This window comes from Onychostoma macrolepis, chromosome 14, assembly GCF_012432095.1.
Source record: "Onychostoma macrolepis isolate SWU-2019 chromosome 14, ASM1243209v1, whole genome shotgun sequence".
In the NCBI taxonomy this organism is placed as follows: Eukaryota; Metazoa; Chordata; class Actinopteri; order Cypriniformes; family Cyprinidae; genus Onychostoma; species Onychostoma macrolepis.
In genome coordinates, this window is record NC_081168.1 from 32,266,869 (window position 1) to 32,280,942 (window position 14,074).

General features: G+C 35.1%; 1 protein-coding gene across 1 annotated transcript; it reads right to left on the bottom strand.

Moving 5' to 3' along the window:
* Nucleotides 1–3,558: 3,558 nt before the first annotated feature.
* On the bottom strand, nt 3,559–13,601 carry gpr174 (G protein-coupled receptor 174). Its single transcript, XM_058798101.1, has 2 exons — nt 13,351–13,601; nt 3,559–5,449 (listed from the first exon to the last, which is right to left on the bottom strand). Exon 2 carries the CDS (start codon nt 5,201–5,203, stop codon nt 4,220–4,222), a length of 984 nt encoding a protein of 327 aa, XP_058654084.1. The 5' UTR covers nt 5,204–5,449; nt 13,351–13,601; the 3' UTR covers nt 3,559–4,219.
* Nucleotides 13,602–14,074: the final 473 nt, after the last annotated feature.

Consider the following 14,074-nt stretch of genomic DNA (forward strand, 5'->3'; position numbering starts at 1 on the left):
CTTGAGCATATCTATAATGTTTAATATTTGTATTTTCATACTTTATTAATGATCAATTTATCATTTCTAAATTATTACATTACTTACAAACCAGTTATTTAGGAGTTGTTAGTGGTTCATAAGATCATTTAGAAAGTGTAAGTAAATGATTAATAAACTATTTAAATGTACATTTATAAATCTTATTATTAGACACACGATAATAGTTGCTCAGTGTGTTAATAAATGCTTTATTAACACATATTCCTGCTGTAATTCATGATTAAGTCAGGTAGTTATAAAACATTTAGTAGTTGCCAGCCATCTATTTTTGAGAGCTCATCTAAAGTGAGGACTATTCATACCTTATAGAGCATTTACACAGCAGATTTAAAGGCTCATTTTCCAAACAGAAAAGTTAAACAAAACACCGAGGATACAGAACACAGAAATATTTTTCAAGATGCAAAATGAAACTGTACAACTAAAAAGAAAAATTAAAGCGTACAGTTGGACAGTTTCATTTTTTTTCATCTTGAAATAAATAATTTTGAGTTCTGTATCCCTCTGTGTTGTGTTTGTTTAACTTTTCTGTTTGGAAGATAACTGAGCCTTTAAATCTCCTCTGCAATAGATATGCTTATAAATCAAGAACAAGGCATTTATAGCAGTATTTATAAACTGCTTACTAATGACTATTAATGTTGGGACAATGCTTTATAAAGGATGAACTGACTATTTACTAATGCTTACCTAATGATTCATAGCCTGCAGTTATTATAAAGTGTTACCAACCTTTTTATTCTGACAGTATGATTTATATTAACATTACAGAATAGGACCGGATCAATATGAACTTTTAACGTTCAATTTAAATAAATGTAACTGCACAAACTAGGCTACAATTTCAATTTGTTTATTGTAAAATAACTCAAACATATGTTTTTTCTGTCCTCTGATAAGCATTGTTCTGGGCTGCCGTTCCCAACAGCATCAATGCTTTCATATGATACTTTTGGGAACGCGGCCCTGTTTGTTCATTTAAGTGTGCTCAGATGATCAGGAAAATAGCTCTATCCTACACAATTATTCGCTAACTTGGGTTATTCGTCCAATTCAGTGCATATTGTACACCTTATTTTTTATTTATTTTTTGTTGAATAAACACAATCACTGGTAAATATCAATATTTAAATCAATATATATTTTTTTTATTTGAGTATCGATACTTTCAAAACTGGCAAAACTGGATATATCGATACTTCAGGATTGATTTGCCCATCCCTAGTGTGCGGCACACTTGATTTCCACAAAGAAATAAAAAACAAAAAATAGGAAGCACAAAGCCGTGGTAATAATCAGAAATATTTCCTGAGCAATGAGCAGCAAATCAGCATATGAGAATGATTTCTGAAGGATCATGTGACAATGAAGACAGGAGTAATGATGCTGAAAATTCATCTTGGTTCACAGCAATAAATTACATCTTAATGTATATATTCAAGTAGAAAAATAGAAATATAATAGTTCACGATGTTCCTGTTTTTGGGTTAAATAAACGCCTTTTGCCCATTCCTGGATCTTCAAGAGCAGAATGAAGATCTTTCATGAATTTCTCAAGAAAAGAGAAAGCTCTTTTCGTTGCTTAAAACGATGTCCCTGTGCTTCATCTGTCTGGTTTAGACTGCAGTATTTGTGGAGAAAGAAGTTCTGTGCTGTAACGGCAAACTTTCCTGAAATTCTGGCCTGGACAGACGCCGCTTGAACTCATCAGTAGTGAAGTAGTACATGACCGGGTCCAGACAGCAGTTCAGACTCGCTAGACACAAGGTGACCGGATGAACGTGGAGCACGGCGTTCTTAAAAGTAGAGCTAACGTCACAGTTTGATTTGGCCAAGACGTCTAAAGGGAAAGTGATGTGATAGGGCACAAACACACCAGGAACACAGTAGCGCAGCTCAGCACCATCTTAAGCGCCTTGTGCTTCTCACCGGTGTTTATGGCCTATACTGCAGTCACCAGACGGAGGGCAACGTGTCTTGGCTTCACTTTTCAGGACGTGTGTGCTAGGGATGGGCCATATCACTTATTTTGTTTTCTATATGATACCGATACTTTTAAAGGCCAGTCTCATTGATATCGATACTGATATGATACTTCTAAACTGAACTTTTAAATTATGTAAATTATTAAATGACTAAGAGTAAAATGCTCTCAGCTTTATATTTGAAACGTGTTTTAACATTCAGTACACTTTAATTGCAACTTTTTAGGTTATATTTTTATCTATACATGGTTCAAATACGTTGACTGTAGTGGTAACCATGGAAATCTACAAATACTATAGTTGAACTACGAACACTTTAGTAAAACCATGGTTGATTTTCATAAGGGACTGCCAGTGACAGGCTGTTGCACGAATAATGCAACCTTTGGGTAACACTTTATAATAACTGCACACTATGAATCATTAGGTAAGCATTAGTAAATAGTCAATTCATTATTTATAAAGCATTGTTCCAACATTAATAGGCATTAGTAAGCAGTTTATAAAAACAGCTATAAATATTTTGTTCTTGAGCATATCTATAATGTTTAATATTTGTATTTTCATACTTTATTAATGATCAATTTATCATTTCTAAATTATTACATTACTTACAAACCAGTTATTTAGGAGTTGTTAGTGGTTCATAAGATCATTTAGAAAGTGTAAGTAAATGATTAATAAACTATTTAAATGTACATTTATAAATCTTATTATTAGACACACGATAATAGTTGCTCAGTGTGTTAATAAATGCTTTATTAACACATATTCCTGCTGTAATTCATGATTAAGTCAGGTAGTTATAAAACATTTAGTAGTTGCCAGCCATCTATTTTTGAGAGCTCATCTAAAGTGAGGACTATTCATACCTTATAGAGCATTTACACAGCAGATTTAAAGGCTCATTTTCCAAACAGAAAAGTTAAACAAAACACCGAGGGATACAGAACACAGAAATATTTTTTCAAGATGCAAAAATGAAACTGTACAACTAAAAAGAAAAATTAAAGCGTACAGTTGGACAGTTTCATTTTTTTTCATCTTGAAATAAATAATTTTGAGTTCTGTATCCCTCTGTGTTGTGTTTGTTTAACTTTTCTGTTTGGAAGATAACTGAGCCTTTAAATCTCCTCTGCAATAGATATGCTTATAAATCAAGAACAAGGCATTTATAGCAGTATTTATAAACTGCTTACTAATGACTATTAATGTTGGGACAATGCTTTATAAAGGATGAACTGACTATTTACTAATGCTTACCTAATGATTCATAGCCTGCAGTTATTATAAAGTGTTACCAACCTTTTTATTCTGACAGTATGATTTATATTAACATTACAGAATAGGACCGGATCAATATGAACTTTTAACGTTCAATTTAAATAAATGTAACTGCACAAACTAGGCTACAATTTCAATTTGTTTATTGTAAAATAACTCAAACATATGTTTTTCTGTCCTCTGATAAGCATTGTTCTGGGCTGCCGTTCCCAACAGCATCAATGCTTTCATATGATACTTTGGGAACGCGGCCCTGTTTGTTCATTTAAGTGTGCTCAGATGATCAGGAAAATAGCTCTATCCTACACAATTATTCGCTAACTTGGGTTATTCGTCCAATTCAGTGCATATTGTACACCTTATTTTTTATTTATTTTTTGTTGAATAAACACAATCACTGGTAAATATCAATATTTAAATCAATATATATTTTTTTTATTTGAGTATCGATACTTTCAAAACTGGCAAAACTGGATATATCGATACTTCAGGATTGATTTGCCCATCCCTAGTGTGCGGCACACTTGATTTCCACAAAGAAATAAAAAACAAAAAATAGGAAGCACAAAGCCGTGGTAATAATCAGAAATATTTCCTGAGCAATGAGCAGCAAATCAGCATATGAGAATGATTTCTGAAGGATCATGTGACAATGAAGACAGGAGTAATGATGCTGAAAATTCATCTTGGTTCACAGCAATAAATTACATCTTAATGTATATATTCAAGTAGAAAAATAGAAATATAATAGTTCACGATGTTCCTGTTTTTGGGTTAAATAAACGCCTTTTTGCCCATTCCTGGATCTTCAAGAGCAGAATGAAGATCTTTCATGAATTTCTCAAGAAAAAGAGAGAAAGCTCTTTTTCGTTGCTTAAAACGATGTCCCTGTGCTTCATCTGTCTGGTTTAGACTGCAGTATTTGTGGAGAAAGAAGTTCTGTGCTGTAACGGCAAACTTTCCTGAAATTCTGGCCTGGACAGACGCCGCTTGAACTCATCAGTAGTGAAGTAGTACATGACCGGGTCCAGACAGCAGTTCAGACTCGCTAGACACAAGGTGACCGGATGAACGTGGAGCACGGCGTTCTTAAAAGTAGAGCTAACGTCACAGTTTGATTTGGCCAAGACGTCTAAAGGGAAAGTGATGTGATAGGGCACGAAACACACCAGGAACACAGTAGCGCAGCTCAGCACCATCTTAAGCGCCTTGTGCTTCTCACCGGTGTCCTGGAGCACGCAGGTCTTCTGTCGCAGACTCGCCGCGGTCAGCCACGCGCAGGTGACCACGATGACCAGCGGCAGCAGAAAACCCGCCATCTCCGCGAACGTCACCAGGGACACTCCTAGCACTTTGCTGAGCGGCATCATGGGCAGCTCGGCGAAGCAGAGTGTGGGTTGGGTTGAGTTGATGTTGGGTTTTCTCAGAAGAGGGAAGGGAAGGCATCCCAGACACACGATGAACCACCCGATTAAACACAAGCCACGCTCCCGCCGTCTCTTCGTGGCGCCGCAGTGCAGCGGCTGGATAATGAGTCGACAGCGTCTCAGACTGATGCAAGCCAGGAAGTAGATGCTGGCATACATATTGACGTATTTCAGATAGAAACAGAGAAGGCAGGCGGCATCGCCGAAAGGCCAGGAGTTGTTCAAATAGTAGTAAATGCGCAGAGGTAGTGATAGCACCTGCAGCAGATCAGCGATGGCCAGGTTGATCATGAATATCACAGCCTTCTTTGTCTCCTTTATGTAGGCATAAAAAACCCAGAGCGCGAGAACATTGCCGATCAGTCCAGGAACAAGAATCACTGTGTAGAAGACGGCGTAGATCTGATGCTGATATTCTTTAATTGAGGTTTCTTGGTGCTCAGTAGTGTTACTGCAAGCATTCATCTTCCTCTCGTTAACTCGAGTCCGAGAGTCCTACCGCTAACTCTGCAAAGGTTCAGCTATGCATAGCACTGTAGTTTCGGGATGGCACACGTTGTCATACACCTTTCAGCGTTCAGGAAATGCTAAAATAGCTACTCAAAGTCGGGTTATTTGAAAGATCCTTCAGAAAATCCCAGAAATATGCTCCTGACATTGTTACTTCCACATGCGACACACTCGAGAGTTGTAGTTTCAGCGTTTCCAGTTCTGAAAGACAGCAGAGATGCTCTAGTTAGACACAATCAAGCGTTCTTACATTCTAACAGAAGAAGGAAAATATGGGATGAAATGAATGCATGACCCATATTCTCAGTGAGGCTCTTTAGCCTCATGCATCCAGTTACCACAATAGAAAACACGCTTACATTACCTAACTTATGTAACTGACATAAAACGTAATAGTATCAATCCAGTGTGATATCAAAAGTGAAGTGAAAGTGACGCGGCATAGTACAGTGTCCCATACTCGTATTTTGTGCTCTGCATTTCACCCATCCCATAGGCGTAATGGTTTTTATACTGTACTTACTGTATGTGCTATTGTCCTACACCTAAACCTACCCCTTACAGGAGACTTTCTGCTATTTCAGATTTTCAATACACTCCATTCTGTGTGATTTATAAGCGTTTTGAAAAGTGGGGACATGGAGTAATGTCCTGAAAAGTCACCTTCTCCTTGTAATACCTGTCATACCCTTGTCATTATACACATTTATGTCCTGATTTGTCACAAAAACGCACACACACACACACAGAATAATAACAATAATTCATTATACTTATCCATTTTGAAAACTGCTCTCTGGCAGCTTGTAATGTTATTTACTGTTTATTGTTGTATTGTCTCACGGCGGTAGTAAAAGCTACGACTTAGCTGACATTGTTGCATGTTTGTGGGCCTGAAGTAACATTAGCTTGGCTGTTCTGTCTCGGGTTTGAGCCCTCACCTGGTCTGCTTAACATACACGAGTCCTTGTCTACAATGTGGGTCGGCTGGATCTACATTTGGTCTGCCCTTGTCTGGTCTCTCTTGTTGTTCGTCCATAAACCTGTGACAGGATTGTTCCAGTACTCGGCTGCTGAGCTTCTTCAGCTCTGTTTCCACCTGTCTGAGCCTCCGCCAGCATGACACCTTAATTCGGACATATCTCTACAAATTTATTTATTATTTAAGTGGGAAGTATCGCCGGTTTGTGCTCCTGCCTTCGACTCATTCGAATCAACTGTGTGTCAACTTTCTGGGCCCAATCCTACCATTGCTGCAACAGTTTACCGCCCCCATAAACCAAACAATAACTTCATAATTGATTTGCTGTTCTGCTCACCCATCTAGCTACTGCTGGGGGACTTTAAAGTGGTCATCGGATGCCCATTTTTTACAAGTTGATATGATTCTTTAGGGTCTCAAACTCAAGACTCAAAGACAAGACATTCTTGTCTACATCTGCTCCGGCGTCGAAACAATGGCGGACTGATGACAGCTCGCTCAGGGCGGGTCTAAGGTAAAACGCTAGTGTCAATCAAACAATCGTGGGAGGGGCCTGGGTCTGTGTGACATCACACATCTAAGAATCTGAGAACGGCTTGATAAGAGAAAGGGGAAATTATTTAACAAGATTAACAAAAAAAAAACACTGGGTGGATCTTTATCATTATAGGGTGGTTGTGTACACACACTGCCAACACACATTTCAGTTCAAACAACTTACATTTCTTACGGCGCAATGATGTTTTCATGCTCTATATAAAACAATAAAAGTAATATGAGTATACAGTGTAACATGATGAATGCTACGAGTCTAAGTATGTTTAGAACATGTTTATTATTAATAGCCTACTCTGTTCAAAAATAGATTTTAATAATGTGCTAAACAATAATAATTAGTTTCTCAGATATAAAATGTCTTTTTTTTTTTTGATAGCACAAAGCATGTGTGAGTCTATGGCTACAAAACCTATATATATATATATATATATATATATATATATATATATATGTTTATGTATATATATATATATTCAGATGCTCCTGATATTAACATGCTCACATGTTTTTTGTTTTGGTTGCTTGTATTTTATTGAGTCAGATACCTGCACCACAGATGAATCCTGATGAATTTCTTCAAACTATATTCTAACGATATTCTAAATGTAAATGTAAATGTAAACTGTTTTCCTCTGAGAGCGCTGTACCAACATCAGATGTTCAACTACACTGATATTCTATGTTAAAACAAGCTCCTTGACTACTGATTATGTTTTTCTTTTTCTTCTTGAATCCATGGAAAGAAGTAGAAACACTTAAATAAAACACGTAAATATCAGGTACGAAAAATGCAAACATATACATCAGTCTTGCTCCCGTATTATTGTAGCACAGTTTGTGCTGAACACACACACACACACACACAAAAAAAAACATGTTGGTCAATAGTATGTTATAAGTAGCTGAAATAAGCACAAATATCAGGGCATGTCAAAACACCCAGGTGAAAAAGACGTAGTATTAAATGTATTAAAAATATACTTGAAATTCAAGTAGTATGTTTATAATACATTTGTATTCCCAACATGCTTATTTGAAGTGCATTAAAAATATATTGAAATGCATTTTAATATATTTCTAAAAAGTATACTAGAAGTACTTTTGTATTAAATATATGCTTAGTTATACTTCTAAGAAATATGCTAAACAGAAGCATACTTTTAATGTGTTCATAAAAGTATACTAGAAATACTTTGGTAATAAATATATGCTTAATTACACTTTTAAGGAATATGCTAAATACAAGCACACTATTACTATATTTCTAAAAATTATAGTAGAAATACTATGTTAATAAATATATTCTTAGTTACACTTTTAAGGAATATACTAAACACAAGCATACATTTAGTGACGTTTTAGTGTATTTACAGAAAACATAGGCTATGTTACCCTTACTTAAAGTATATTTTATGTGTACTTTGTGTAAGAACATAAAATGATTACACTTTTAGTAGGTTTTTAATGTACTTTATATTGCAGTAGGCCTACACATGGTTATATTTTAAATAGCCTATTTATGTATTTATAATTTTAATATTTGGAAAAGTACGATATTTTGAAAAACATTTTTAACATTTACAATGTACAAACCTTTGTCAAATATTATTAACCATTGCAATATTTAAAATATGTTGTTTAATATGGGTTATGCTACTTTGGTTGATTAGGCTGTTGTTCAGTATGATACATTAATTGTAATAAGCTAGGTTTTTATAAATTTGTTCAAGCTTGATGCCTTTATTTTCTAATATATATTTCTGAAATTCCCACAAGGATTTCAACATCATATCTGCAAAAAAAAAAAGTTTATTTGTGTTTAAATTCAAACAACACAGACTAAACCTGATTGGTTCCAGAGCCATTGAACGGCTCTGATTGGTTCGTATGATAATGAGCTGGCAGCAGAGAGCTTTCGTAAATCAAATATGATGTGCGTGCAAATGTCCCTTGAATGTGAATATAAGTCTAAATTTAAACGCGCAGCGGAGTTTAATGCACAGCTAGCCGTTGATTACCCCGTTTATGTCATGGTCATTTGCCAGCATTCACATATTAAAGATGTTAATAATATTTGGGCTGCAATATTTGACCGGAACGATAAAAATGACGGTTATTTTCGTCTGTATTACTATTCAACTGTAACTGTATGTTACTATGGTTACCAATGTTTATAGGAAGCGCATTAATATAGAACGTGATTAAACTGACCTGGAACTACCTGCAGTTCAACACCTGCCAGCCAATCAGAATCCAGTATTGAAAATGAATTTTATTTTTACATTAGGTCAAGTAAGATTTATTGTCATTCTGCTATATATGATGTGACAGCCTACAGTGGAGAGAAATGTTGTAGGCTACCTCTGCAGTAAAAGTTTAAGTATAAAACTACACATAGACAACCTACTGAAAGGAGTAGGCTAAACTAATTACAAATAGGCTACTATAATCAAACTAGTTTAAGTTCAGATGAGCTTTATTGTGATTCAACTACACGAAATATTATCTAAACATCGATATCCCTTTAGAAAATTAACCATGGTTTTACTAAATAAATACCATGGTATTTGCAAAAAAGGGATATCATAGTTTATTATCATATTTATGTTTATGTACGTATAGCATACAGTAGTTTATATACATGCCTTGTACAACATTTAAAACTAAAAGTGGCCTGTAAGGAGATATTTCATATTTCAACCAATATTTTACTCTGAATACTGGAAGATTTTAGTCTGACGATAGCCTGTTTGGAAAAGCCCAACTCAAAATATGTAGCTTTTTATATATAGCCGAGCAACATTTTAACTCATGAAGTTAAGAATAAAAGGCTACTGTCAGGAATTATATTAGTGGCTCAGCTCCATCGGCCCTCCGTCTGCGCCTTCGGATCCACCAGCTCTGTCTCCATCGGTCGGCCCCCAGATGTCGGCAGCCACACCATCTACATCTTGGCTCCTCCCTCCCTCGACTCCGCTGTGTGTTGTCAGCTCTGGGATGTTCTGGGTCTGTGCCATGTGCCAAACACCATCTAAGCCGCCAGGGCATCATCGTCATCCTCTCATCACCATCCCTTCACCACATCCTGCCATCATCCCGCACCTTTGCCTCTCACCATCACTACACCATCTCCTCGTCCACCTCCAAAACCCCTCCATCCCTCCCTATTCTGTTGCTTGAACTTTATCATCTTCAGTCTTTGCACACACATCTATTCACTTCTGCACTTAGTTTTTCTGTAAATTAAAATTGCATTGTAATTTGTATTCATTGATGTAAAATTCTTAACTTTTCAGTAATACAGGTATAACTGAAATGTTCTACAAATGGATAAGATAGCTCTTCCACAGCATTTGTCTTTTTTTTTTCATTTATTATAATGTTTTTTGTACAATGTTTTAAAATGTACTTGAGTATGTTTGTAGTAATACAAATATACTATAAACATACTTGTATTTCAAGTACATTTTTAATATATTTAATAGTATGTTTTTTGTTTTTCACCAAAGTATATATGCTGCTGTACTTTTTTTTAATGTACTTATGAATGCATGAATTTGAATAATGTACTTATGAATACTGTATGAATATTTGTAATGTACACAATATGTAATACATTAAAGTTTTCTACATATCAAAGTGTACGTGTGTGTGTGTATATACTGAAAAATATAATACTAATAAATATAATATACTAGTAGTGTAATGCTAATGCGTTTCTAATGAGCTGAAATACAACTGAAATGTACTTGAAGCACATTAAAACGATACTTCAAATATATTCTACCTGTAGTTCATGTAGTATTAAAAGTACATTTTAAATGTATTTTAAGAAATACACTTAAATTGCACTAAATATACCTAAAGTGGTTCCAATTTAACACAATTTCAATATATTAAATATATTACAAATAGATTAAAATTGAACTTAAACATATCTTGAAATACACTTAATATACTTAAAGTTGTTTCAAAATAATACATTTAATATGCACTTAGTATAGTATAATATAAATATATTAAGTGTGTCTGAAAAAGCACAATTTAAATATATTTCTTTTTCACCTGGGCATCTCAAGGGCCCCAAAATGACCTCAGACCCCAGAGGGTTAAATAACCATGTAAAAGTGTTGTAGGGTTGTTCTGGGTCAACTTTACAAAATCAACAAGGTGAATGAAAGGGGAAAAAAGTATGATCACACTTTATTTTAAGGTCCAACTCTCACTATTAACAAGCCATTAACTACGACTTTTGCCTCAATAAATAATTTGCTGCTTATTAATAGTTAATAAGGTAGTTGTTAAGTTGAGGTATCGGGTAGGTTTAGGGATGTAGAATATGATCATGCGGAATATGTGCTTTACAAGCACTAATAAACAGCCAATATGTTAATAATAAGCATGCTAATAAGCAACTAGTTAATAGTTAGAATTGGTCCCTATACTAAAGTGTTATTGAGCAATACCAGCAGCAGTTGTGTCAAAAATAATCAGAAAGTAGAACTGAAAAAAAAATATATATAATACGGTTGATTTTACCAACATGCTTAAACAATTTTTTCAGTTCTACTTTTTGATTATTTTGACTTCTCCTCTTCACAAGAGCTTGTGCTATTGTTCACTAAATACCCATGTAGATATAAAGCAATATAAATTTCACTCATGAGCACATCATCACCTCAGGTGTGTAGTATTTTTCTAATAATTCAACAACAATTATTCCCTGCATATAAACTATAGATTTGTTTCAAATGAATGCTAAAAATATAGTGGCTTCAATAACCGAAGCCACGATAACTGATACCCACACTTTATTCATATTATTTCAAACAAATGCGGAAAATACAGTGGATTGAGGAGCTCCAAACAAATCTGTCACAATTTACCATCATTATAAAGAGAGCAATTACTAGTGGGTTCACTTTAGAATTAATCATACGTTTTGCACCATTCACATTAATTATGAACCTGTATATAGTGGTTCTCCGGGAGATATGAAAAATAATAGTAGTAACTGATTAGCTAATAGTGAATTACCCCTTTTAACTGAGTGCTATTACTTACTGGTTCGTTAATCAGAGTTTCTTGTTAGTTAATAGTAGTTACTAAAATGTTAATAGTGCATTAGTCATTTGTTCCTGTGTGGTTATTCATGGAACAGTATTCAGTATGGAACTGAATTTCGCAGACACACGATGAGAGGAGTTTGCCTGTGGACAGATAAGTTTGCAACATGTGTCCAGTTCGTGGATGACTGTGCTTATGTTTGTTCATAATTTTGTTAAGAATGTTTTCATCCCATAGGAAAGATATCGGGTACATTTTGAACACAGAATTTGCATTTCTGCCCAACTTATTCACAATGTGAGGTTTGTGTGTTTGTGGCAATTTTGCATATTGGTTTTCATGCTCTCACACACTATCTGAGACGCGTTCCTCGTACAGCATGCAGCCCTTTTTCCTCAATGACTTCGGAGACTGTGTGTCAGTTTGTGGGGGTTGTGTAGGGTTCACGATGAGACCTTATCATTTTTGTCTCTATGGGACTTTCCATATTCATACGTTTGCGCTGTATTAGTGCACTCGATCAGTAGCATATCATCCCACCTGACTGCGTTTTTTTATTATTAATGCAGTTTTTTCAGACTGTGTGAGTCGTTACATGTTGAAATCCTACAAACACACATAACAACCAAATTATTTTGATTTGTAAAATCTAGGTACACCGATATTACGATTAAATTAATCAGTAAGGTAAAAGAAAAAAAAATTGTTAAAGCCTATACATAATATGAAAAGTATATCTAGAACTGCTGATTAGTAGGGCATGTATGATCAATATGCTTAAACATTTGAATTAAAAAGGCTTTTTTTGTGTGTGTGTACACTTTGGATCTAAGAAAGGTGACTGATTAAAATAATATTGTTATAAACTGTCTTGTAAATAACTTTCCATTTAAATGGACATAAAGGTTAAAAGTGTAGAAGTTACATTGAGGGAAAAAATAATATTCACTGTGGAATTGTTGCTAAAAAGATCAATTTCCTGGACTCTGTTCATTGTGAGGTAACAGCTGAGCGTTTACCCCTCACCCAGAATCACAAGCACAGCTCTGGCCATCTGAGATTTGAGTCATGTTTCATGTCAGCCTGTTCTAACCATCGTCACACATTTGGCTCAATCAGCTGGATAATTTGATCCAAACTAATCTTTCGTTAGACGCATTAGTAGTAGTAACATTAGTAAAACTATTTCATGTTGTGATTAAGTATGTATTGTGTGTCTCAAAAATGTTTTGTTCACATTCACAGTATCTAAATGAGTGAATCATGTAGAGTTTAGCCTTATTGAGTTTTGAAAGCATGTTAAAATAATGCCCTGCGTCTGCCAACACATCACCCTCACAAACCTCTCTGTTCAGAGGAATGTGTAAACATTATTTTAGTTAAGGTTAAGCCCAGTTAAGGTTTAGGATTAGGTCCATCTCAGCTAACGAGCTTTAATATGTGACTATAATGGTCAGACCTGCACCCAATGAAACGATTATTAAGAGTATCTTACCTTGTAAATGAAGCGCTCTCTGACAGGAACACACTTCAGCCCATCAACATGTGCTCTCGACCCACAGCAGATAACGTTTCCACAGATCAGCTCCCTGTTTCTCACCATCTACATCACTCCAGCCTCTCGCTTTGGAAGCACATCACCTTTGAAACAGTTTTGATATCTGTTTTTTTTAAGTATTTTTTAAAAAATATTCTTGCTCTTGTATCTCAGGCGTTGTACTTTCTGTTTCTGTCAGCTCACACTGACTCATTTATTATGTCTGTAGTTTCCTGTGGGGGAGTGAACAGCTTTCTGCTGCTTTTTTAAATTCCTACTTCTGCTATTTATCTCACAGTGTTGCCTGATCTGAGCTCGTGATGAACAATTCTCCTGTTTTTTGCTTTACTATTATATATAATATTCTCTAACCAGTATGTACTTACATTTAAATGAATAATTTGATACAGTGTGTGTATTGTGTGCATGTTTTTACAATGTACTTTCATTTAAAAATACATTCCTGTAATTACATATGTAATTAATTTCTGTAGTTACATCTATAATTACATGGTTGACGCTGTTTTTAGTTATACCCTAAAACCACCCATGGCTAATTACTTCAGTTTATATTGATTGACTGAAAACAGAGCCAGGCATCTAGGATTCCAGTCAATTGTGGCGTATATAATTCAATACAAAATACTGACTGATATCTGTGTGGAAAGAGCCCATATTCCTA

Bases quoted from the DNA above. Each gene is read 5' to 3' on its own strand.
- gpr174 (XM_058798101.1), bottom strand. From the start codon at position 5,203: ATGAATGCTTGCAGTAACACTACTGAGCACCAAGAAACCTCAATTAAA.